Source organism: Martes martes (genome assembly GCF_963455335.1).
Source record: "Martes martes genome assembly, chromosome: 8".
NCBI lineage: Eukaryota > Metazoa > Chordata > Mammalia > Carnivora > Mustelidae > Martes > Martes martes.
The window spans coordinates 108345879-108373347 of NC_137895.1; the positions used below are offsets into that span (position 1 = coordinate 108345879).

At 39.3% G+C, this 27469-nt stretch overlaps 1 protein-coding gene across 2 annotated transcripts in view; it reads left to right on the top strand.

The window, feature by feature from the left end:
* Positions 1-1985: 1985 nt before the first annotated feature.
* The window catches only part of USP18 (ubiquitin specific peptidase 18), a 63528-nt gene continuing 38044 nt past the window's right edge, over positions 1986-27469 (top strand). The window contains exons 1-3 of one of the 2 annotated variants that reach the window (XM_080812448.1): positions 1986-2181; positions 21894-22153; positions 24212-24308. In XM_080812448.1, coding sequence (XP_080668574.1) covers positions 2042-2181; positions 21894-22153; positions 24212-24308 — 497 coding nt within the window. In that variant the 5' untranslated portion in view covers positions 1986-2041. The remainder of the gene's footprint in view (positions 2182-21893; positions 22154-24211; positions 24309-27469) is intronic. The other variant, XM_080812449.1, reaches the window with a different exon arrangement.

Consider the following 27469-nt stretch of genomic DNA (forward strand, 5'->3'; position numbering starts at 1 on the left):
AATAAAGCAACTGTGCCACAATGTTAATAATAAGTAAAGAGTATATGGGATCATTGTTATATTTTTGTAACTTCTCTGTATGTTTAAAATTACTTTCCAAAAAATAAAATATTTAATTAAAAAAAGGCAATAAATTGCCAGAGAAGAGAGAATAATTTAGGAAAGGTAATAGATGCCAAATCATAATCTGTTTTAGTTCTACCCTGAAATTCATGCCAGGAAATTAAAATTTAAGAGTTCTGTTTGACTGCTTCAGTTTATCTCCACTCACTCCTTAACAGATCGTGTTTACCCAAAGGAGTTCTATGACAGAGATTTAATCTACACACCTGAAAATCAAATTTATAATTTATTTTTGGAACCATGCAAAATAAAATAAGTTTTAAAATACAAAAAGCATGTCTTGATAAAATGCAGAAGAAAACAGACAAGGGAAAGAGTTGTGGAGGAGAATGAGCAAACAAGTCACATGAAACCAGAAGTGTTTATGGAGAAATGAACTATGTAAAGAAGTACTAATATGTACTTTATTAGCCATTGATTTTTTTTCTTTTTCTTAAAACACCACTTCCCTTAGCCTGTCCTTTTCCTAGAATGAAAATTAGCATCAGGTTCTATAAATTTTTCTTCATCTTGTACAAATAGCTTTTCTCTAAAAGTAGCTTTCCACAGCGAAGGAGAACTCGATAATCACATAAAGTCAGCCAAGGGTTTTTCTCTGTGACCAAATTTAGGGAGTTTTCAAGTGAGGTAGTTAGGTGTGGCTTCATGTCTTGCACTTGGAATCAAAAAGGAAAAAGAGAAGGAAATCCACCTGCAATTTTCAGTGAAACCGTGCAAGTTATAGAAAATGCTTCTTAGGGCACAAACTTTCTTTCTCTCTTTCCCTCCTTCTCTCTTTCTTTCTTCTCTTTCTTTCTTTTTCTCTCTCTCCTTCCTTCTCTCTTTCTTTCCTTCCTTCTCTCCTTCTCTTTCTTCTTTCTCTTTCTTCCTTCTCTCTTTTTCTTCCTTCCCTTCTTCTTCTCCTTTTTAAGTATTTCATTTATTTGAGAAAGAGTGAGCGAGAGCACAAGCGGGGGAGGTGCACAGTGAGAGGGAGAAGCAGGGTCCCCGCTGAACAGGGCTTGATCCCAGAACCCCAGGATCAGGACTCCAGCCAAAGGCAGACGCTTTAGGGACTGAGCCACCCAGGCGCCACCCCCCCCCCAACTTTCTTTTGAGGCAACTATCAGCCAGTTTCAATTTAAACTCTTTCTTGCCTGGTTTTGAGAAATGTCAGCCAATGCTTTCAAAGAACACCCTCTTGTTAGATCTTCTCATTGTAAGTTCTGAGCAATAAACAGTTTACTTCCTCCCTCCTCTGTACTTCACCATTCACCATGGCTGTCCTCTGCTGGCTCCGCGGAACAGCAGCAGAATCAAGGAATAATGAAGGACATTATACCCATGTGCCACAATTCACTGAATTGACAAGCCATCGATTTTAAGATACACAATTTCAGAAATTATATTAAGAAAGGCAAAATGTAATGTATACTGTGAAACACCAAATGACTGTAAGACACATCCTTTTTTTAAAACTTAAATTCAATTAGCCAACTAATTTTTAGTTTAGTTAGTTGGCTAATTTTTTCAATTAGCCAGCTAACTTTTAGAGAAAAGCTATTTGTACAACAAATACATTAGTTTCATAGGTCGTGTTGTTTCTGTAATACCCAGTGCTCCTCACATTAAGTGCCCTCTCAATGACCATAAAATGCCAGATAAAAAGGCCCATGTATGCTTGGCCTCGCAGGCAAAGTGCAAGCCCCGGAAGCACAGCATACCTGTTGAAAAGCGAAACCCCGGGGATCGCTGGGTCTCCCAGCGGCCGGGTGTGGGCAGTGCATCGCTCTTGCTCCCCACGCGGGGGCGCTGGGCACAGCCGACTGCGGCTGAGTTTCACTTTCCATTCAGTGGGAAACGAAAGCTGGGCGGCCGCTGGTGGGCGGGGTCTGACCGAACCCTGGAGGGGCGTGCAGCGATCTAAACTCTAGGCTAGATGACTGGACGAGGAGGCCCAGCTCTGCTGTGCATGTGCATTCTCCGCCAACCCGGCTGCCAGCAAGGCTACAGAAGCTTTTTCTGTTTCCCGAGCATCCATCTTCGCGATGGAGGTTTGACGCTTCCCTGGAAGTCCAGGCAAGTTTGGTGTTCATTTTCAAAGCTTTCTTTCCAGGGACGACATCCAACAGGGCTTTACTCAGATGCCACCAGGGCAATCAAGGGATTTATTTGGATTTTTGCAAATTATAATAATAGTCTGTAGTTATTACATACATATATTGGACCAATGAATTTTTTTTACAAGCTGATATATTTATTTGGACTTCTTGCGTTTTGTGTTTAATTTAAAAAGAAATTCCAAAAGTGGTGTAACCTTGTAAAAAAATTGGAAAAAATGCAGACAGGTGAGTAAAGTAGAAACAGCAATTTCTCTTACTCTACAACTCTGTATCATTTTTCTGTATACTTTACCAGAAATTTTCATCCATACAAGTTATTAATATTGTTTTGTAATTTGCCTTTTCCCAAGATGTATAGCTAGGTCAACCTCATTTTAAAAAAAAATTGGTGCATAGTATGATGGGTGCATCGTTTATTTAAACAATTCATAAGCATTTATGCTGTTTCTAGTTTTTACTGGTATAGATGATGCAGAAGTACACATTTATGTACACATTCATGCGAATATACAAATATGTTTGTGAAAAATTCGTAGAAGTGGATTTGCTGGGTCAGTGGGCATCTATACTGAGAAATTTGGAAGATTTTGTCAAATTGTGCAAATAAGGAGTATTTTAGTCTTAATCCCCCTCCAACCTCCTCGCCTTTTTTTCCTGGAAGAAAGCTAAATTTAGATGTTTAAACATAAAACTTCATTCTATGACTTTTGAAAATCTGGGTTCAAAGTGTTTGAAAATTAAAACAGTGGCTTTTGTTGCATTATTTTATAGCTTTGAGATAGTTATTCTTTGAAATTGTTCCAGAAAACAGGCAAATTATTTATATTTTATTTTATTATTTTTATTTTTTGAGGAGGGAGAGGGGCACTGGAAGAGAAAAAGAGAGAGAGAGAGAAAATCTTAAGCAGGCTCCATGCTCCGCACAGAGTCTCACCCTGGGCTCAATCTCAGGACCCTGAAGTCACAGCCTGAGCCAAAATCAGGAGTCAAACACTTAAACAACTGAGTCACCCAGGCGCCCTTTAAAGAAGGCAAATGCTTTAAAACACTTGGAAACTTTCCTTTATAGTGTTATGTAGTGGCAGAGGGAGGTCAGGGGAGGGTGTTTAAATCTAGATATCTAGGCTATCTAGATATCTTAGTTTATAGGAACAAAATGGGTAGGAGAGTAATGTATGTATATAGTGCTATCTTGATTTATGGAGCACTATCAAGAACTAAAAAAAACACAACACTTTCTGTTTTGTTTTTCCTTTTTCACTATTAAAAATGTGCTATGCTTTTGGCACTTTTATTTATTTATTTATTTATTTTCAGCATAACAGTATTCATTGTTTTTGCACCACACCCAATGCTCCATGCAATACGTGCCCTTCCCAATACCCACCACCTGGTTCCCCCAACCTCCCACCCCCTGCCCCTTCAAAACCCTCAGGTTGTTTTTCAGAGTCCATAGTCTCTCATGGTTCACCTCCCCTTCCAATTTCTTTCAACTCCCTTCTCCTCTCCGTCTCCCCATGTCCTCCATGTTATTTGTTATGCTCCACAAATAAGTGAAACCATATGATAATTGGCTCTCTCTGCTTGACTTATTTCACTCAGCATAATCTCTTCCAGTCCCATCCATGTTGCTACAAAAGTTGGGTATTCATCCTTTCTGATGGAGGCATAATACTCCATAGTGTATATGGACCACTTTTATTTTAAACTTTTAAACTTTTTTATTTTTTATTATTATGTTTGATTAGCCAACATATAGCACGTCATTAGCTTTTGATGTAGTGTTCAAGGATTCTTCCATTGCGATAACACCCAGTGCTCATTACAACATGTGCTTTTGGCACTTTTACACAAAGATGGGCTTGCAAAGGGGAAATATTTAACCTGTACACAGCCTCAAAGAAGGTAAGTCCTAATGCCTTCCATGTGGGCTGATTCTTTTAGAGAGAATAGTTCCAAGATTCATTCCCTCTTATCTGGGGTTTCATCTGGTATGGTTCTAATTCGTGGACACAGCATATTACCATTACTTAAGAAACATACAACAAATGATTAAGGATGAGGTCTAAATTTGTTATTGCCATGATGGGTTGGATTTGGGAGACTGTGACGTGGTTTGTATCATGTTCTAGGCATGTTAATTTTGTTCCTCTTAGGGCATTTCAAGATAGTCAGTTTTCCTTATGGAGAGAGAGTCTAGTTGTGGTTGAAGAGCCCAGTTAAAGACACAGACCAGCCAGGTTTCCTGCATCGCATTTTTTGCTGTTTCTTGGAAGTCTCTGATTGATTCTGTGGCTACAATGATGGTGGACTTAGACCTGCTTCTATCATTCACGTCTTCTAGTTATTTTAAGAGTAAAAATTTGGGGAAGGTTGGGGGTTAGGTTAGTTTAGTTCTTTGGAACCAATAAGCATTTAACAAATAATAAACTATTTTCCAGAGCAGTTTTTAGGTCCACAGCAAATTTGGGTGGGATGTACAGAGTTCCCGTATACCTTATCCCTCTCCTGACTCTCATCTTAACCATTATCATCATCTGACACCAAAGTGGTACATTTGCTGCAACTGATGAGCCAACAGTGACACATGATTATCATCAAAAGTTCATGCTTTACAATAGGGTTCACTCTTGGTGTTGTGCATTGTATGAGTTTCAACAAATATATAATGACGTGTATCCACCATTATAGTATCATATGGAATAATTTCACTGCCCTAAAAATCCTCTGTTGGAGTCAGTTTTTTGAGTCAGGGCTTGAGTTTGAAAATTCAGCTTCATTGGAATAAAACCATCCTTTTTTCTCTGGTATGTGCTTATCACCACCAACTTAGCTCAACAGCATATTCTCTGCCAGCTCCGCCTTTCTTCATCCTTCTTAGATCTCTAGGTTTCATTTTCCTTCCTTTTGTAGCCACACCTACTTATTTCCCCTCTCAGCTCTGAAGATTTTCCTCTTGGAACCTGGTGTGCCAGCCTGCCCATAAAGAGTTTTGAGGTTTTTTTTTTTTTTTTTTAAGACTTATTTATTTATTTGCCAGACAGAGAGAGAGAGAGAGCATGAGAGTGCAAGAAGGGGGAGCTGCAGGCAGAGGGAGGAGCTGGCCCCCCACTGAGGAGGAGCCCCATGTGGGACTCAATACCAGGACCCTGAGATCATGACCTGAGCTGAAGGCAGATGCTCAATGGACTGAGCCACCCAAACATCCCAGTTTTGAGGTCTTGACAAAGTATAGAACAATGTCTCTGGAAAACACAGGCTGGTCCTTTTCTATTCTGTTTCATCAGATTTCTCTCAGTGTGGTCTTAGAATCTTATTTCTTGCTCATGGAATTTCTAACTGCCATCATTTCTCTCTTAGTTTTAATCCTTCAGGCTGGGCCTCCTAAGATTATGAGATTGTTTTTATTTATTTATTTAATTTATTACGAGACTATTTATTAAGACTGTTTATGACTACTGAAAATAAATACTAAGTAAAAGAGATTATTATCTGAGTCATTTAACATGATTTATTAATATATGCCACCTTTATATTTAGGTTTTTCCCAACTTCTGATTTTCACCTTTGCTTCACATTTTGTAAAAGAAATAAGAAAAAGAAATTCTAAAAAAAAAAAAAAGAAATTCTAACAGTTCTTCTCATCCCTAATTTGTTAATTTTTTGGATCTTGAAATAGGAACAGTATTGCCAACAAAGGTTCCCTTGAGAAATGGTAAATCTATCCCCTAAATGAATTATTGCTTATTTAAAAATTGCATATTAATTAATTACAAGAAATTTGGAAATTAAGAGAAATAATAAAAAAATGAAAAAGTTGATTTGTAATCCCACCAATGAAATCTCTATATAATGACATTTTTGGTATATTTCATCCCAGTCTTTCCTCTCTCTCTCTGTAGTTTATTTACATTTTAAAAAATTAGGTTTGGGGGGCCTGGATGGCTCAGTCGTTAAGCGTCTGCCTTGGGCTCAGGTAATGATCCTAGGGTCCTGGGATCAAGCCCCTGCTCAAAGGGGAGTATGCTTCTCTATCTCCTCCCCCTGCTTGTGTTCCCTCTCTTGCTGTCTCTCTCTGTCAAATAAATAAATAAAATCTTTAAAAAAAATTAGGTTCATACCATATGATTTTTAAATAATTTCTTTTTTTATTCAATGAGGTGTTATAGTCACTTCCCCATCTTTCTTAGTCTAAAATGATTGTAATGTCACCATAGTATTTCATTTTATGAGTGTTGTAATTTACTTAACTTTTATTTTTGCATTTCCTTTTTTTTCTTTTTTGGCCATTGTAAATAATGCTTCAGCTCTTGAATTTGAAACCGTCCTTTTACTTTTTGGCAGTTGACAATAACAACAAAAATCTCTCTTTGAAAAATCATCTAGTGTTAATTAATGAGGAACAAAAAGATATTTAAAAGGATAGACAAAATATTAATGGAATTATTGCACCCCATTTTCCTAAATGCTTCACTTTTTCTCATCAGTATTGCATTTTATTTGTAAAACACATAAAGAAAATAGGCCATGAAAATGAATCTCTTACATAGATCTTTATATGTACTTTGATTATTTTTATTTATTAAGTTTTTATTTTAAGTCCAGTATAGATAACATACAGTGTTTTATATTAATTTCAGTTGTACAATATAGTGATTCAACAATTCCATGCATCATCCAGTGCTCATCATGACAAGTGCACTCCTTAAATCCCCATCACTTATTTCACCCATTGATTATTTTCTTAACCAATATTAACTGGTACTCTTTCAGCTACAAGGACAGAAAGCCTTTTCAAACTAATTTTAAAAACAGCAGAGGAGGGGCACCTGGGTGGCTCTGCCAGTTAAGCATCTGCCTTCAGCTCAGGTCATGGTCTCAGAATCCTGGAATAGTATCAGAGTATGAGAATGGAAACAGGCTTTTTTTAAAGTTATGTTCAATTAGCCAACATAGAGTACATCATTGGTTTTTGATGTAGTGTCCAACAATTCATTAGTTTTTAAAAGGAAGAGGTGATTCTGCTGCCAAAAGAAGGGGCAGTGGCCTGACAGAAATGACAGATATTCACTATGGTCATTGTTGAGGTTGTGGAAAATGTTGCCAAATTTGTGTCATGGCTGGCTTTAGCAGCTTGTACTCCCAGTGGCAGAGTGTGGAATGCTTGTGCAGTGGGTAAGTTAGGAAAGTTGTTTGGGGCTGCTAGACCTGGACCAAGAGTGTTCTGTCTTCCATATCTCCATAAATAAGCAACATGAGGTTTTCATTAATGACTTCCTTAAATGCAAATGAAACAACCAGGAAATCATGCACTTTTAGGGAAACTAATACAGAAGATTCTTCATGAAACTAATTAAAGATTTTTGTCTTGTGTTGAAATCTGTATGTTTCATGGAGCACTGGGTATTATATGCAAACAATGAATCATGGAATACTACATCAAAAATTAATGATGTCTATTTTTAATTTTTTGAGGAACCTCCACCCTGTTTTCCAAAGTATCTGCACCAACTTACATTCCCACCAACAGTGTAAGAGGGTTCCCCTTTCTCCACATCCCCTCCAACATTTGTTGTTTCTTGCCTTGGTCCAGTGATGGGTATTAAGGAGGACATGTATCGCATGGAGCACTGGGTGTTAAATGTAAACAATGAATCATGGAACACTACATCAAAAACTAACCACGTACTATATGGTAACTAACATAACATAATAAAAAATAATAATAAGGAAAAAAACTAATGGTGTACTGTATGGTGACTAATTAAAAAAAAAAAAAGAAACCTGCATGTCACTGGTCAACCCTTGACATCCTAAGCTTCTTTAGTACCTGTTGTCTAAAACATCTTCTCAAACTTTATTGCATATATAGAGAGCCAGGAATCTTGTCAACATGCAGATTCAATTTAGTAGGTCTGCTGTGCAGCCTAATATTCTATTTTTTAAATAGACTTCCAGGTGATGCTGATGCTGCTGGTCCAGAGACCTGCTTTTCTTTTTTTAATTTTTAATTTAAATTCCATTTAGTTAACATATAATATATTATTAGTTTTGGAGTAGAATATAGTGATTCATCAGTTGCATATAATACCTGGTGCTCATTACATCAAGTGCCCTCCTTTATGCTTATCACCCAATCACCCCATCTTCCCCCCTCTCCAGCAACCCTCAGTTTGTGTCCTGGAGTTAACAGTCTCTTATGGTTTGCCTTCCTCTCTGTTTTTATCTTATTTTATTTTTCCTTCCCTTCCCCTGTGTTCATCTGTTCTGTTTCTTAAATTCCACATATTAGGGAAATCATATGGTGTTTCTCTTTCTCTGGCTGATTTATTTTGCTTGGTGTAATACCCTCTAATTCTATCCATGTCGATGTAAGTGTAAGTATTCATTTTTTGATGGGTGAGTAGTATTCCATTGTAGATATACACCACTTTTTTTTAATTAAATTTTTTATTTATTTTCAGCGTAACAGTATTCATTGTTTTTTCACCACACCCAGTGCTCCATGCAATCTGTGCCCTCCCTAATACCTACCACCTGGTTCCCCCAACCTCCCGCCCCCCGCCCCTTCAAAACCCTCAGGTTGTTTTTCAGAGTCCATAGTCTCTCATGGTTCACCTCCCCTTCCAACTTCCCTCAACTCCCTTCTCCTCTCCATCTACCCTTGTCCTCCATATTATTTGTTATGCTCCACAAATAAGTGAAACCATATGATACTTGACTCTCTCTGTTTGACTTATTTCACTCAGCATAATCTCTTCCAGTCCTGTCCATGTTGCTACAAAAGTTGGGTATTCGTCCTTTCTGATGGAGGCATAATACTCCATAGTGTATATGGACCACATCTTCCTTATCCATTCATCCGTTGAAGGGCATCTTGGTTCTTTCCACAGTTTGGCGACCGTGGCCATTGCTGCTATAAACATTGGGGTACAGATGGCCCTTCTTTTCACTACATCTGTATCTTTGGGGTAAATACCCAGTAGTGCAATTGCAGGGCCATAGGGAAGCTCTATTTTTAATTTCCTGAGGAATCTCCACACTGTTCTCTACACCACTTTTTTTATCCATTCATCTGTTGATGGTCATCTGGGCTCTTTCCATTGTTTGGCTATTGTGGACATTGATGCTATAAATATTAGGGTGTATATCCTCTTTTGAATCACTATGTTTGTATCCTTTGTATAAAAACCTAGCAGTGTAATTGATGGGTCGTAGTGAGGGTAGCTCTATTTTTAACTTTTTAAGGAACCTCCACATTATTTTCTGGAGTGACTATACCAGCTTGCATTCCCACCAAAGTGTAAGGAGGTTCCCTTTCTCTGTATCCTCACCAATATCTGTCATTTCCTGACTTGTTCATTTTAGCCATTCTGACAAATGTGAGGTGGTATCTCATTGAGGTTTTGATTTGTATTTCCCTGTTGCTGAGTGATGTGGAGCATTGTTTCATGTGTCTGTTGGCCATTTGTATGTCTTCTTTGGAGAAATGACTGTTCATGTCTTCTGGCCATTACTTGACGGAATTATTTGTTTTTGGGGTGTTGAGTTCAATAAGTTCTTTATAGATTTTGGATACTAACGATTTATCCAATTTGCCATTTGCAAATATCTTCTCCCATTCTGTAGGTTGCCTTTTAGTTTTGTTGTTTCCTTCACTGTGTAAAAGCTTTTTATCTTGATGAAGTCCCAAGACTTCATTTTTGCCTTTATTTACCTTGCTTTTGGAGATGTGTCTAGTAAGAAGTTGCTGTGGCCGAGGTCAAAGAGGTTGCTGCCTGTGTTCTCCTCTAGGTTTTTAATGGACTCCTGTAGAGACCTGCTTTTCTAAGTAGCAAGATATAAGACCAGGTGTTCCCAATATTTTAACAAAACAAAAAATCAGGACCTACCCCCCTCAAAATAATAATTGTTATTTTAGTATCCATTAGTTGAGAAAACATATTGAAAATACTATACATTCAGAAAAACTTTTACATGAGGCTGTGTTTTTATAGTTATGATGGCATCCGCCTACATTTTGGCACATTTTGACAGAACACTAAAAGGCTGAGTTTTATTTGGTTACAGTTCTGCCATCTGACCCTCATCTTTACTTAAATGCACACCAATTTCAGTATCTTCATTGGAATAGAAGGATGGGAATATCTTGCAGCAGGTATCAATGAGAAATATTTGGATTCTCAAGAGGACTTTTAGTTTGATTATTCCAGTAGGTTTCAGTGAACAAAACTGAAGGCATTAAGTTCTGTAAACTATAGCATTAGGCTTTTTTTGTGTGGTTAGAGTAGCCTTCTAAGCACATAATGTCTATCATTCCATAGTGCTTGAACATCTCATGTGAGTACCCGACAGGACAATTCCAAGATCTCTTTCGTATCAAGTAGTGTGTGTTTGACTGATGAAGAACTGCTGTCTTTCTCCTTTGTCCAAAATTTCTGTTACATTTTTCTGTGCTATAATTACCTTATGAATATATACTGAACAATATGAGCAAATCACTATATGCAGGACAGGCTACATAACTTGCCAGTCCTATGGTAAAGTAAAAATGTGGAGCTCCTTGTTAAAAATTATTAAGAATTTCAAGTCTATAACAAGGCAAGCATTAAACCAAGCCTGGGATCTCCTGAGCATAGGTCTCTGGAACTATACACAGTTTGTATACTCATGAAGTGGGCCCTGACTGTATGTTCGTGATTCCTAAACAACTCATAGCCTCCACCTTGTTTGTTCCATTGTTGATGGTATTGACATTTTAAAAACTGGTTTTTCAGTCCATAAATATTTCTTCAATCAGATAATGCAAGGAGATAATCCTGGCTGAATTCAATATCCACCATGCTCTTAAATTTTAAAGACTCTGGTTGTTTCTACCTGTTCAAATAGATACCTGATGTACATGATATAGAAATGGCACATTTAAAATATCAATTTTTTTGTGTGTGGCCAACAGAATATAATTCAGGAAAATTATTTTTAGCAGAATATTTTCCAGAACAATGTTGTTCCTAAGATTCAAAGTTTGGACAATTCTTAAAAGTTTCATTTCCAACTATCAAATTGAGTGATAATCTAAAGCAATCATTTGGATAACAGATTTTAGCTTTCATAAGTAGACTAAACACTAAAAGTGCTGTGTACTTGATTCAGTTTGTGTAGTATGTGATTTTTGAAGTTTGACTAGTGAGAACAAACTCTGTTATGGGTACCCCGGTAGTCTTTAAACTTTTCTTCTTTTTTCAGATTTTAAAATATTCTTTATCATACTTGGATCGAGGGATGATTTATTATTGACTTTTTAGTATATGTATTTGGGATTTTTCACCTCATGATAATTTTAGGTTGTAAAGTTGACATTCTGCTTTTAATTCATCTTCACAAGATGTGAAGAATGTATAGATAGGATCTTTTTCTTGAAAGACCGTGGCATTGGGAATAGATAATTAAAATTTAAATACAGTTCTTAATAATAAGTATTAAAATGCAACAGTACCATTGGAAAGATGTAGCTGATTCTGATATGAAATGGAAAGGTGTATCAAAAATAAAAAAAATGGAGGTGCCTGGGTGGCTCAGTCAGTTAAGCATCTGCCTTTGGCTCAGGTCATGATTCCAGGGTCCTGGGATCGAGTCCCACGTCAGTCTCTCTGCTCAGCTTGGAGCCTGCTTCTCCCTCTCCCTCTTCCTACAGCTCTTCCTGCTTGTGCGTGCGTGCTCTCTTCCTCCCCCTCTGTCAAATCAGTCAGTCAATATGTATATACATGGAGATGTGCTGTCACAGATCTCTTATTGTAGTGTCTTCTAATGGAAAAAATTAAAAAGCCAAACCAAGTTTGGGTATGTAGGCACTGTCCCCGCTGTGGAATATGTAAAGAATATCCAGGTAGAAATGAGTTGAAAAAAGACTACCAAGCAGTGTACCAAGTAAATAAAAATGAGCACATATTAAGCAACATAAAATAAAAGACATAATATGAAAAACCTAAAACATGGAAGTATCAGTCACTCGTACCTATGGCCAGGACATTCAATGAAAGTGGCACTGTATCCAGAGGAATTCTAACCATTATATGAAGACTTAAATTTTTCAGATGAAGTAGAAAAGCCTGAAAGTGTGGCTTCAGTGTCATTATTCAGCCAACATCTACTCCTTGGCTTCAATTCTGGCCTCAGTGTCTGAAAGTCCAATTAATAAAACACCACTTAAGTAGCATTTCTGGTGTCCCCGGACTTGTGCATGATCAAGTGATCGCATTGGTTACGATGTATAATCAGTGTGACAAAAGGGAGGTCACATGGATTAGCTGTTAATATCTGAATATATGCAGTGGCAAATACTACACACATGATTGAGGGTAGAAAATCTCATATACTTTTATGTTGAAATATAAGAGCATAATTTTTAGTGCATAAGTTAAATGTTGCAATAATGGATAGTTTGGGCCATACTCTTATGTATAAAACTGTTATTTTAAAATCTTAAAAAAAGAAATTAAAAATTAATACATAAAGAGAATAAATTTGCTAAATAGTGTATGAGGTATCTTTTTTTAAAATTTAAAATTTTTTAATTTATTTAATTTATTTGATAGACAGAGATTACAAGTAGGCAGAGAGGCAGGCAGAGAGAGGGGGAAGCAGGCTCCCTGCTGAGCAGAGAGCCCGATGTGAGACTCGGTCCCAGGATGCTGGATCATGACCTGGGCTGAAGGCAGAGGCTTTAACCCACTGAGCCACCCAGGCGCCCTGTGTATGAGTTATCTTTTGGGGGCTTACAGCTATTTATTTTTTTATTTTTATTATTTTTTATTTTAAAGATTTTATTTATTATTTGTCAGAAAGAGAGAGAGAGAGTGAGCACAGGCAGACAGAGTGGCAGGCAGAGACAGAGAGAGAATCAGGCTCCCTGCCGAGCAAGGAGCCCGATGTGGGACTCCATCCCAGGACGCTGGGATCATGACTCAAGCTGAAGGCAGCCGCCCAACCAACTGAGCCACCCAGGCGTCCCTTACAGCTATTTATTAAATTAAAAAGTAATTTCAAAAAAAAAGTAATTTCAACTAATAAAGTTAAGAATGTATCACTTCTATGCTTTATAAAATTGGTATACCAGCATTCATAATATTGAAGAAAATAATCCTTAAGAATTTATTTATTTATTTTTAAATTCCTATAAATCATTTTTTAAATTTTATCTTCTTTTTTCAGTGTTCCAAGATTCATTGTTTATGCACCACACCCAGTGCTGCATCCATTATGTGCCCTCCTTAAATAATTTTTTAAAAAGATTTTATTTATTTTTTTAACAGAGCACAAGTAGGCAGAGTGGCAGGCAGAATGGGCAGAAGGAGAAGCAGGCTTCCTGCTGAGCAAGGAGCCCAGTGTGGGACTGGTATCATAACCTGAGCTGAAGACAGACATTTAACCAACCGAGCCACCCAGGCACCCCAGTGCGTCTCTCTTTAAGGACTCCTCATCATAGTCAGTTAAAACTGAGTGTTGTTGGGGAAAATAGACAAAGTGACTTGTCATAAATTCAGATTTGTCGTTCATGTTAGTTCTGCATTAACTGCTTGAGCTGTGGCATGAGATCTCTGCAGAGTGAATGATTCTTTCTGGCATATGTTAGACCATGTCTTCCTCAGACCATTAGCCTTGACCCCAAGTCCCAATTAATTACTTAATTAATTAATAACAAAGCCCTTAGGAAACCTCTTCATCCCCAAACTAGACTGTTGCTAGCAATAACACAATAACACAGTCTTCTCTTGTTTCATCCCTCTGCCTCCCCACCAGAGGTCAGTTATCACTTGATCCTTGTGGTTTCATTATTTATTTAAAAAGTTTTATTACACACATATATACTGATGCCTAAACAACATAATATTCCATTTTCCCTGAGCCTGAATATATTTTGACTCAACATTATGTTTCTAAGAGTCCCCATACTATGACATGTGCTATAGTTCCTTCAAATGCAACTGATGAATATTATTTCATTGTATAAATTTATTACAGCTTATGTACCCATTCTTCTGTCTATTGGGTTGAGTGCTTGCATTTTTTCCATGTCTTTGCTATCATAAATAGTACTGCCAAGAGCATTCTTATATATGTCTCCAGGGAGAAGTAAGAATTTCTCTTGGAATTTTTGGGTTGAAGTTAAGTGAATGTTTAACTTTTTTAAAATTTAAATTCGATTAGCCAAGTTACAGTATACCATTGGTTTTTTATATAATGCTCAGTGATTCCTCAGTTCAGTATAACACCCAGTGAATGTTTAACTTTACAAGATGATGCCAAAATGTTTTCCCAAGTGATTGCACCATTTTACACCCCTCTCCTGATAGTGTATAAATGATCCTATTTATTTACATCCACTCCAGAACTTGATTCAGTCAGAATTCTTAATTGTTCCCAACTGAATAGTATAAAATGGTATCTCACTGTGGTCTTGATTTGCATTTACCTGACTACTGGTGACTAGTTACTTTTTATAAAAATTACAATTTTGGAACTTTTACATTTTATTCTAGTCCTAGGTTGGACTCACCTATGCAAATCTGCTTATATAATCCTTTGTACACTTTTCCCCACATTTTCCTCCCCCAACCACTGATCTTTTCATATCACTTGCCTTGCCTCAAGGTGCCCCTTATTTCAAACCATACCCTTTCTTCTTTAACGGTCGCCAAACTGTGGAAAGAACCAAGATGCCCTTCAACGGATGAATGGATAAGGAAGATGTGGTCCATATACACTATGGAGTATTATGCCTCCATCAGAAAGGACGAATACCCAACTTTTGTAGCAACATGGACAGGACTGGAAGAGATTATGCTGAGTGAAATAAGTCAAACAGAGAAAGTCAAGTATCATATGGTTTCACTTATTGGTGGAGCATAACAAATAATATAGAGGACAAGGGTAGATGGAGAGGAGAAGGGAGTTGAGGGAAATTGGAAGGGGAGGTGAACCATGAGAGACTATGGACTCTGAAAAACAACCTGAGGGTTTTGAAGGGGTGGGGGGTGGGAGGTTGGGGGAACCAGGTGGTGGGTATTAGGGAGGGCACAGATTGCATGGAGCACTGGGTGTGGTGAAAAAAACAATGAATACTGTTACGCTGAAAAGAAATAAAAAATTTAATTAAAAAAAATGGGCAGAAGATATGAACAGACACTTCTCCAATGAAGACATACAAATGGCTACCAGACACATGAAAAAATGTTCATCAGCACTAGCCATCAGGGAGATTCAAATCAAAACCACATTGAGATACCACCTTACACCAGTTAGAATGGCCAAAATTAGCAAGACAGGAAACAACGTGTGTTGGAGAGGATGTGGAGAAAGGGGAACCCTCTTACACTGTTGGTGGGAATGCAAACTGGTGCAGCCACTTTGGAGAACAGTGTGGAGATTCCTCAGGAAATTAAAAATAGAGCTTCCCTATAACCCTGCAATTGCACCACTGGGTATTTACCCCAAAGATACAGATGTAGTGAAAAGAAGGGCCATCTGTACCCCAATGTTTATAGCAGCAATGGCCACGGTCGCCAAAGTGTGGAAAGAACCAAGATGCCCTTCAATGGATGAATGGATGAGGAAGATGTGGTCCATATACACTATGGAGTATTATGCCTCCATCAGAAAGGACGAATACCCAACTTTTGTAGCAACATGGACAGGACTGGAAGAGATTATGCTGAGTGAAATAAGTCAAACAGAGAGAGTCAAGTATCATATGGTTTCACTTATTGGTGGAGCATAACAAATAATATAGAGGACAAGGGTAGATGGAGAGGAGAAGGGAGTTGAGGGAAATTGGAAGGGGAGGTGAACCATGAGAGACTATGGACTCTGAAAAACAACCTGAGGGTTTTGAAGGGGCGGGGGGTGGGAGGTTGGGGGAACCAGGTGGTGGGTATTAGGGAGGGCACAGATTGCATGGAGCACTGGGTGTGGTGAAAAAAACAATGAATACTGTTACGCTGAAAAGAAATAAAAAATTTAATTAAAAAAAATGGGCAGAAGATATGAACAGACACTTCTCCAATGAAGACATACAAATGGCTACCAGACACATGAAAAAATGTTCATCAGCACTAGCCATCAGGGAGATTCAAATCAAAACCACATCGAGATACCACCTTACACCAGTTAGAATGGCCAAAATTAGCAAGACAGGAAACAACGTGTGTTGGAGAGGATGTGGAGAAAGGGGAACCCTCTTACACTGTTGGTGGGAATGCAAACTGGTGCAGCCACTTTGGAGAACAGTGTGGAGATTCCTCAGGAAATTAAAAATAGAGCTTCCCTATAACCCTGCAATTGCACCACTGGGTATTTACCCCAAAGATACAGATGTAGTGAAAAGAAGGGCCATCTGTACCCCAATGTTTATAGCAGCAATGGCCACGGTCGCCAAAGTGTGGAAAGAACCAAGATGCCCTTCAATGGATGAATGGATGAGGAAGATGTGGTCCATATACACTATGGAGTATTATGCCTCCATCAGAAAGGACGAATACCCAACTTTTGTAGCAACATGGACAGGACTGGAAGAGATTATGCTGAGTGAAATAAGTCAAACAGAGAGAGTCAAGTATCATATGGTTTCACTTATTGGTGGAGCATAACAAATAATATAGAGGACAAGGGTAGATGGAGAGGAGAAGGGAGTTGAGGGAAATTGGAAGGGGAGGTGAACCATGAGAGACTATGGACTCTGAAAAACAACCTGAGGGTTTTGAAGGGGCGGGGGGTGGGAGGTTGGGGGAACCAGGTGGTGGGTATTAGGGAGGGCACAGATTGCATGGAGCACTGGGTGTGGTGAAAAAACAATGAATACTGTTACGCTGAAAAGAAATAAAAAATTTAATAAAAAAAAAAACCCAATTCCTAAAAACAAAACATAACAAAACCAAATAAGCTCAATTCCAGACTCACTTTTTTCCCCATGAAAACCTGTCCTTGTAAATATCAGTGAACTTAGGTTATTACATTTAACCACTGAGTCCTGATGGTTTTTTCACACTGCATTGGTCATTGTATAAACTGGTACAAGGCATTTAGCAACAATATTAAGAACCTTAAACTTTGGGGACGCCTGGGTGGCTCAGTTGGTTAAGCAGCTGCCTTCGGCTCAGGTCATGATCCCAGCACCCTGGGATGGAGTCCCACATCGGGCTCCTTGTTCAGCAGGGAGCCTGCTTCTCCCTCTGCCTCTGCCTGCCACTCTGTCTGCCTGTGCTCACTCTCTCTGACAAATAAATAAATAAAATCTTTAAAAAAAGAACCTTAAACTTTGTACACTTTGACCTTGTAATTACATTTCTTTTCTTAAATTTAAATTAAATTAGCCAACATGTCGTACATCATTTGTTTCAGATGTAGTGTTCAATAATCCATCAGTTGTGTATAACACCCAGTGCTCATCACATCCTGTGACCTCCTTAATGCCCATCACCCAATTACCCCATTGTAATTACATTTCTAAGAATCTGTTTTAAAGCTTGATTTAACATCTGGTTGTTTCTTTTCTTTCTTTCTTTCTTTTTTTTTTTTCACATCTGGTTGTTTCTAATGGTCAAATAAATTGGAGGGCTGCAGAGTTACTGGCATGGAGTCAGGGAAACAACTGAGGAAACCTTTCATAAGTGCCCCTGAGTGGAGAGAAGGGAGACATAGAGAAGACAATATAATTTATGCTTCCCAGGTTAGACCTGGGAACAGACCTGGGCACAGAACCCTGGACAGAGAGCTGCTGTAGGCGGAAGTATAAGCCCTTTCAGAAGGAGTTCAGTGAAATCGAAGGGCACAAGGCAGTTGGAGGAGCTGGGCACGTATCCCACTTCCACATCAAGCCCCTACTTTGAAAGAGGAGGGAACCTTAATTCATTAATTGTTTTACCTTGCATTGCCTTGCGGTACTCCGAGGATACTCTGGAGTGGTAGTGGCAGGGTACAATAATTGTCACCTTGTTCCAAAACACTTAAGAGTCTCCTCCTGAGAGTCTAAAATATGCTTGGGAGCATTTACAAGTGGCTGAAATCTGTGTTGTCAGGAGAAAGTAAAAGAGTAGGGGGATTTGCTTTATGTGGTTAATATGACCTCATTTATAGCTAAGTTTTGTTGTGTCCATGGACCTTTAGTTTGCACGAGGGACATCAAATAGGTAGAGAAAAGTTTTATGCTTAAAAATGTTCACTATAGTGTATTTGTTATAATTGTAAAAAATTGGGGGAGCCTGGGTGGCTCAGTGGGTTAAAACCTCTGCCTTCGGCTCAGGTCATGATCCCAGGGTCCTGGGATCGAGCCCCGCATTGGGCTCTCCGCTCATCAGTGAGCCTGCTTCCTCCTCTCTCTCTGCCTGCCTCTCTGCCTACTTGTGATCTCTGTCTGTCAAGTAGATGAGTAAAATCTTTAAAAAAAAATTGAAAAATAACCAGAATATTCCACAATTTTTTTTGCTACATCAGTCATCAAAAGGTATTTATAAAGAGCTTGGGAAAAGTTATGTTATAATGTGAAATGAGAAAAACAGTAAAATATCAGCCATGTCAAAAATATTTAGGAAAGAGGACATCTGGGTGGCTCAGTTGGTTAAGTATTTGGTTCTTGATTTTGGCTCAGGTCATGATCTCAGGATCGTGAGATCGAGTCCTGAATGGAACTTGGCATTAACTGTGGAGCCTGCTTGGGGATTCCCTCTCCCTCCCCTCCTATTCCTCTCCCGCTCTCTCTCTCTCAAAACACACACACACACACACACACACACACACACACACATAAATGTTTGTTTGTTTATTTATTTATTTATAGGAAAAAAGATTGTTACATACCAAGTAGTGGTTATCCTTAGGTCCTGGGACAATGAGTGATTAATGTTTTCTTCATTTTGTATTTCTACATTTTACAAATATTCTTCATAAGTTAGCATTATTTGAGAAAAACAACCTTAAAAATTATGATGAAAATCTTAAAAAATACATATATTTCTTTCCTTGGTGGGCATTTGTATATGTACAAGAGAACTGTTTTCTCTAGGAACAGCAGTGATTTCTCTTTCCAGCTGCCAAGGTAATTCTCCAGAATACATAATGCAGTGGGACATATTTGAATGCTTCCACTTGAATTAAAATGAATAACTAGAAACAATCACAGGCTTCGGGTTTGGAAGGCAAACAAGAGATCTCACCCTCCACGCACCCTTCAATTCCTGTCTGCACGCTCTCTTTCAAGGGCTAGCCCAGCTTCTGCTTACTGACAAATTACTGCTGCTGGAGTTGACTTTCTTTATTTTGAAATTAAATCTATTTCTTAGTATTTTCACATTTTAGGTAGTTTGACCTCCTCCATCCTCATGCCCCAAAGACAAGAAATCTAAGTAAGTCTAATTATATCACTTCCACATGATAGCCTTTTAAGTATTTGAAAACATTTCTTTGTTCCATACAAGTCCTTATTCTTTCATGTGTTCATTCCTTCATTCATTCATTCAGTGGTTATTTACTGAATGCCCACAAAACTCTGTGCAAAGTGTAAAGGAAGTGCAAAGTGTGTGAAGATACACACTCCCTGCCTTCCAGATGCTCACAGTTTAGGGTCTCAGGTCAGATGCTGAAACTCTGAGATGGGTATGCAGGAGATTACTGGGGAGTACCCTTGGGAACAACATCTGGGAGATGTGAGCAAAGCAGGGACAGACAGAGGGAAGGGCTGCCAAATAGTTGCAGCAGAGGCCTCAGCTGATCTTAAGGGGAACTCTGGGGCTGGCTGACCCTTCAAAGCTATTTCATCTTGAGACAAGGCGGTAAGATTTTATACCTGCTATTGTCCAGTCATTGTATAGGGGTAAACTTCTTTTCAAGGGTAGATTACTGGACAGAGACTGAATGGGGAGCTGTCAAGCTGTGTTCCTCTCAGCCTAAGAAATCATGTTGGTCCTGCAGAAAGAGTGTGAGTGGTGCATCACTGTCCAGTACAAGTGGAGAGATAGCTATTCCCCACAATAGACTATAGTGAACCAATTATTTGATTAGCTCTGAGTACAAGGTGTATGGACACACAGAAAACATGTAGGCTTCATGTGAGGAGTCAGGACAGGCTTCCCAGGAAGTCAAGTGTACGGATAGCAAGGAGAGTGCTTGTGAGCAGCCTTTAGGTGGTGGAGTTGACAGTCCTCAGTGATTGTTTGGGCCAGGGAGTGAGGAGAAAGGAGACACCCAGGTTTCTGATCTGGATCCCCTTGGTGCATGTTGTGCTATTTGCCAGAGTAGAGAACCTGTGGGAAAGAGTTATATGGCAGTCTGTTCTGAAGAGGAAGAAAATGGAAACATGTGAGACAAAGGTAAGGAGTGTCTAGCCTAGTTGTCATTTCAAGCCCTTTAACTTTAACTTTATAAGTCAAACATTTCTTTCCAAGACTTGTCTGTTTTTTTTTTTTTTAAATTTTGTTAGTTAACATACAGTGCAGTAGGGGCATCTCAGTGACTCAGTTGGTTAAGTGTCTGCCTTCAGCTCAGGTCATGATCCCAGAGTCCTGGCATTGAGCCCCACATCAGGCTCCCTCCTTGTGCTTCTCCTTCTACCCCTCACCCCACTCTTGTGATCTCTCTCACTCTGTTTCAAAAAAACCAGACAGTGCAGTACTGGTTTTTGGAGTAGAATTCAGTGATTCTTCACTTACATATAACCCAGTGCTCATCATAAGTCAGCCCTTTTTTCCTCTCTCCCTCCCTCCCTCCCTTTCTAAAATTTTAATTTAAATTCCATTTAGCTAACATATAGTGTATTATTAGTTCAGGGGTAGAATGTGGTGATTATACTGCGTATAACACCCAGTGCTCATTACATCAAGTGCCCTTCTTAATGTCCATCACCCAGTTACCCCATCACCCCACCCACCTCCCCTCCAGCAACCTTGTTTTTTTCCTATAGCTAAGAGTTTCTTAAGGTTTGCCTCTCTCTCTGTTTTTTTTTTTTAAATTTAAGATTTTATTTAGTTATTTGGCAGAGAGAGAGAACAATCGGGGAGCTGCAGAGGGAGAGGAAGAAGCAGGCTCCTTGCTGAGCAGGAAGCCAGATGTGGGGTCTGATCTCAGGACCCTGGGATCATGACCTGAGCTGAAGGCAGACGCCCAACCGACTGAGCCACCCAGGCACCCCTCTCTCTCTGTTTCTATCTTATTTTATTTTTCCTTCCCTTATGTTCATCTGTTTTGTTTCTTAAATTCCACATATAAGTGAAAACATATGGTATTTGTCTTTCTCTGATTGACTTATTTTAGTTATCATAATACCCTCTAGTTCCATCCATGTCGTTGCAGATAAGTGCCTTCTTTAACACCCATCACCCATCTAGCCCATCTCCCCCAAACCTCCCTCTATCAACCCTCTTACCTTAAGAGTCACTTATGGCTTGTTTTCCTCTCTCCTTTTTCTCTTTTCCCCCTTCCCATATGTTAATCTACTTTCTTTCTTAAATTCCACATATGAGTGAGATCATACGGTATTTGTCCTTCTCTGACTTATTTCACTTAGCATAATACACTAGAGTTCCATCCACATCCGACTTGTCTCTTTGGAATTAGAACTGATCAAGTGAATATGCTTTCCCTCTTCCCTTATCCTTACCTACTTGTGGTGTGTTTTCACAGAACTCCCACCAAAGCTGACTTATGTAAGCTCTTCGTGGAAGTGTGCAGTCCTGAAGACAGGCTGGGCAGCCAGTGGCCTGGGGATTTTGGAGTGATCGCTAATGAGTCAGGTGCTGGAGTCCCTGAGGAAATTTGCCAGTACATCTTGGCCAAGTCTCAGCATTTCTCAGCAGAACCCATTGAGAAGAAGGAAGAGAACAACATGAAGAGGAAGGAGGAGCAGCTAAAGGAGCGCCTCAGTGCCTGGGACTCTCCCCATGGTCATTAGATTCCTCACATTTTTCTCTTTTCGATTGCATAGAAATGCTTTGCTCACCCACTATACTCTGAAGTAGTAGATCTTTGTGGTTAAAGACTCCTGATTTCTTATGCCTCAATTTCTGCATCTGTAAAATGGGAATAATCATAGTACTGAGCACATAGGGTTGTTGGGAGGGGTAAGTGAGATACTCTGTGGAAAGTGCTTTGAGTTATAGCTTGGCATATAACAGCAGCCAGCATTAGTTCTTGCCTTTACTGTTACACCTGTGTACTAGGATATCTAGAGGCAAGGTGCTTCTTTCTGCTGATTCAGGAGCCAAAATCTGTGATTACTTGCTGTCCCTGGATTTTTTTCATCTTAATCACACACTCAAAACTACTTCCTCAGGAATTCTGAGATTAGTGGTATTCCCTCCCTCTTAAATTACTCACCTTGTGCGGTTAGCTGTGTCCAAGTTGAGTTGGGAAAAGAGAGGTTGGTTCCTAGTACATCAGAGAATGTTGTCTTTTGGTTTTCTCACATCTTCATAAGTTTCTTTTGGCATCTGGCCTCTGGAAGTGAGCTTAGATTAGTGAATTTCCCCCAGAGCTTTTTTCCTCCCTGATCTCTTTCAGCCTTTCCACTGGAGTCTGAAATAGATTAGCTAGGAAATTACTTTTATCTATGAACTCCATAGATGCCCATTCTGACTCAACTCTGTAGGGAACAACTTGAGTGGGAAGAACTCAAAATGCTCCCAGTTATGCTTTCTGTAATGTTTCTTTCTTTGTCTTTGCTCTTATAACAATTGCTTGTACTACTCATTTAACATTGCATAATACTGTTTCTTCTTTTAAATTTTATTTTATTTTTTCAGTGTTCCAAGATTCATTGTTTATGCACCACACCCAGTGCTCCATGCAATACGTGAACTCCTTAATACCCACAACCTGGCTCACCCATCCCCCCACCTCCTCCCCTCTAAAACACTCAGTTTGTTTCTCAGAGTCCTCAGTCTCTCGTGGTTCGTCTCCCCCTCCCATTTCCCCCAATTCACTTTTCCCTTCCTTCTCCTAATGTCGTCCATGTAATTCCTTATGTCCCACACTGTTGGTGGGAATGCAAGTTGGTGTAGCCACTTTGGAAAACAGTGTGGAGATTCCTCAAAAATTAAAAATAGAACTACCTTATGACCCTGCAATTGCACTATGGGGTATTTACCCCAAAGATACAGATGCAGTGAAAAGAAGGGCCATATGTACCCTATGTTTATAGTAGCAATGGCCACAATCACCAAACTGTGGAAAGAGCTAAGATGCCTTTCAACAGACAAATGAATAAAGATGTGGTCCATATATACAATGGAATATTACTCAGCCGTCAGAAAGGATGAATGCCCAACTTTTCTATCAACATGGACGGGACTGGAGAAGATTATGCTGCGTGAAATAAGTCAAGCAGAGAAAGTTAATTATAATACTGTTTCTTGTGACAACTCTTTTTTCGTAATGAATTATTAAAAGTTTTACTGCTGGATGTGAGGGTGATCTGACTGTGACATCTGTCACCTCATTGATTGCCAGGGTTGATTTGGCTGATCTGGCTGTCAAGGCGGGTGTCCCCTTCCTCCCTCACCACTCCACATGCATCCCTCCTGAAACTGCATGCTCAGTCCAAAGAGGACAACTTTCCCCAATACAGAAGGGCTGTTCTTCTGTCAAGGGTATACAAGTCACTGTGCTCCCCTTCTAGAACCTCCAAACAAGCTCTCCAGGTCCGTTTGTAGGAGAACATAAGGTAGTCAAGCTTCCAAGGCTCCACAGACATCCAAATAAGGCACCGCAGGTGGCACTTTGACTTTCTTTAAAAAAGTTTTATTGCTATTTTGCTTTTCAGAATCGCATGCTTTATCTTTCCTCTCCAGTTTGTTTGCAAGCTCTTTTGTGAAGTGTTTGTACCTCTGAGAGTATTTTGAAGGATTTCATGACATTAGTAGATCTTAGAAAACCATCTGATTTTTGTTAAGTCCCTTAGCTTGCCCTTGTCCTCAGTATGTTTTTTTCTCTTTCCCGTATAGGCCTGGTTGGTTTACACAACATTGGCCAGACCTGCTGTCTTAACTCCCTGATTCAGGTATTAATTATGAATGTGGGCTTCACCAAGATATTGAAGAGGTAAGACTAACATGTATATTATTCTACATTTTCATATGTTCAATTTTTCACAGTGACTTATACTTTAAAAAAATCTTCTTTGAATAGTTGCCAGAGAAAAGATCTTGTTCTAAACAATCTAGTCTACACTCTGTAACCACCTAAGAAGTTTAAAAAGAAATATGAATACCTATTTCCACCACCAGATATTTGGTTTCGTTTGGTCTAGGGTGGGGTTCAGGTACTGATACTTTTATTTTTTACTTTAATTAATTAATTTTTTGTTTTGTTTTTAAATTTAAAATCCATTTAATTAACATATAGTGTATTACTAGTTTCAGAGGTAAAATTTCGTGGTTCATCAGTTGCATATAACACCTAGTGCTCACTTCATCAAGTGCCCCCTTTAATGCCCATCACCCAGTTACCCCATCCCCCCACCCACCTCACCTCCAACAACCCTGTTTGTTTCCTATAGTTAAGAGTCTCTTATGGTTTGTCTCCCTCTCCAATTTTGTCTTATTTTATTTTTCCTTCCCTCCCCCTATGTTCACCTGTTTTGCTTCTTTTATTTTTTTAATTTATTTTTATTTTTTATTATTATTGTTTTTTTATTTAAATTACTCTTATTATTTTTTAAATTTCTTTTCAGTGTTCCAGAATTCATTGTTTATGCACTACACCCAGTGCTCCATGCAATATGTGCCCTCAACAATACCCACCACCAGGCTCATGCAATCTCCCACCCTCCTCCCCTCCAAAACCCTCAGAGTCCACAGTTCTCTCATGGTTCATCTCCCCCTCCAATTTCCCCCAACTCCCTTCTCGCCATCTTCCCATGTCCTCCATGTTATTCCTTATGTTTAACAAATAAGTGAAACCATATGATAATTGACTTTATCTGCTTGACTTATATCACTCAGCATAATCTCTTCTAGTCTCGTCCATGTTTATTTTTTATTTTTTACTTATTATTTTTTTAATTTATTTTCAGCGTAACAGTATTCATTGTTTTTTCACCACACCCAGTGCTCCATGCAATCTGTGCCCTCCCTAATACCCACCACCTGGTTCCCCCAACCTCCCACCCCCTGCCCCTTCAAAACCCTCAGGTTGTTTTTCAGAGTCTGTAGTCTCTCATGGTTCACCTCCCCTTCCAATTTCCCTCAACTCCCTTCTCCTCTCCATCTACCCTTGTCCTCTATATTATTTGTTATGCTCCACAAATAAGTGAAACCATATGATACTTGACTCTCTCTGTTTGACTTATTTCACTCAGCATAATCTCTTCCAGTCCTGTCCATGTTGCTACAAAAGTTGGGTATTCGTCCTTTCTGATGGAGGCATAATACTCCATAGTGTATATGGACCACATCCTCCTTATCCATTCATCCGTTGAAGGGCATCTTGGTTCTTTCCATAGTTTGGCGACCGTGGCCATTGCTGCTATAAACATTGGGGTACAGATGGCCCTTCTTTTCACTACATCTGTATCTTTGGGGTAAATACCCAGTAGTGCAATTTGCAGGGTCATAGGGAAGCTCTATTTTTAATTTCTTAAGGAATCTCCACACTGGTTTCCAAAGTGGCTGCACCAACTTGCATTCCCACCAACAGTGTGAGAGGGTTCCCCTTTCTCCACATCCTCTCCAACACATGTTGTTTACTGTCTTGTTAATTTTGGTCATTCTAACTGGTGTAAGGTGGTATCTCGATGTGGTTTTGATTTGAATCTCCCTGATGGCTAATGATGATGAACATTTTTTCATGTGTCTTTAGCCATTATTATTGTTTTTTTTTTAAAGAATTTATTGATTTGACAGAGAATGAAAGAAGGAGAGAGAGCACAAGCAAGGGGAGCAGCAGCAGGAGAGGGGGAAGCAGGCTCCCTGTTCAGCAGGGAACCGTATGTGGGACTCGATCCCAGGACCCTGAGCTCATGACCTGAGCCGAAGGCAGAGGCTTAACCCACTGAGCCACCCAGGTGCCCCTATTATTGTTTTTTACATTTTATTTTTTCAGTGTTCCAAGATTCATTGTTTATGCACCACACCCAGTGCTTCATGAAATATCTGCCCTCCTTAAAACCCACCAGAAGACTCACCCATCCTGCTACCCACCTCCCTTCCAAAACCCTCAGTTTGTTTCCCAGGGTCCACAGTCTCTTCTGGTTCGTCTCCCCCTCCGGTTTCCCCCAATTCACTCTTCCTATTCTTCTCCTAATGTTGTCCATGTTATTCCTTATGTTCTACAAGTACATGAAACCATGTGATAATTGATTTCTCTGCTTGACTTATTTCACTCAGCATAATCTCCTCCAGTCCCATCCATGTTGATACAAAAGTTGAATATTCATTGTTTCTGATGGAGGTGTAATATTACATTGTATATATGAACCACATCTTCATCCATTCATCTATTGAAGGGCATCTTGGCTCTTTCTACAGTTTGGTGATTGTGGCCATTGCTGCTATGAACATTGGGGTACATATGGCCCTTCTTTTTTTTTTTTAAAGATTTTATTTATTTATTTGACAGACAGAGACCACAAGTAGGCAGAAAGGCAGGCAGAGAGAGAGGAAGGGAAGCAGGCTCCCTGCTGAGCAGAGAGCCCGATTTGGGGCTCGATCCCAGGACCCTGAGATCATGACCTGAGCCGAAGGCAGAGGCTTTAACCCACTGAGCCACCCAGGTGCCCCCATATGGCCCTTCTTTTCACTGCATATGTATCTTGGGGTAAATACCCAGTAGTGCAATTGCAGGGTCATAGGGTAGTTCTATTTTTACTTTCTTAAAGAATCTCCAGACTGTTTTCCATAGTGGCTACACCAACTTGCATTCACACCAATACTGTAAGAGGGTTCCCCTTTCTCCACATCTTTGCCAACACTTGTTTCTTGTCTTGTTAATTTGGCCATTCTAACTGGTGTAAGGTGGTATCTCAATGTGGTTTTGATTTGAGTCTCCCTGATGGCTAATGATGATGTACATTTTTTCATGTGTCTGTTAGCCATTTGTATATATTCTTTAGAGAAGTGTCTGTTCATGTCTTCTGCCCATTTTTTGATGTGTTTATCTGTTTTTAGGGTGTTGAGTTTGAGAATTTCTTTATAGATCTTGGATATCAGCCCTTTGTCTTTAGTGTCATTTGTGAGTATCTTCTCCCATTCCATTGGTTGCTT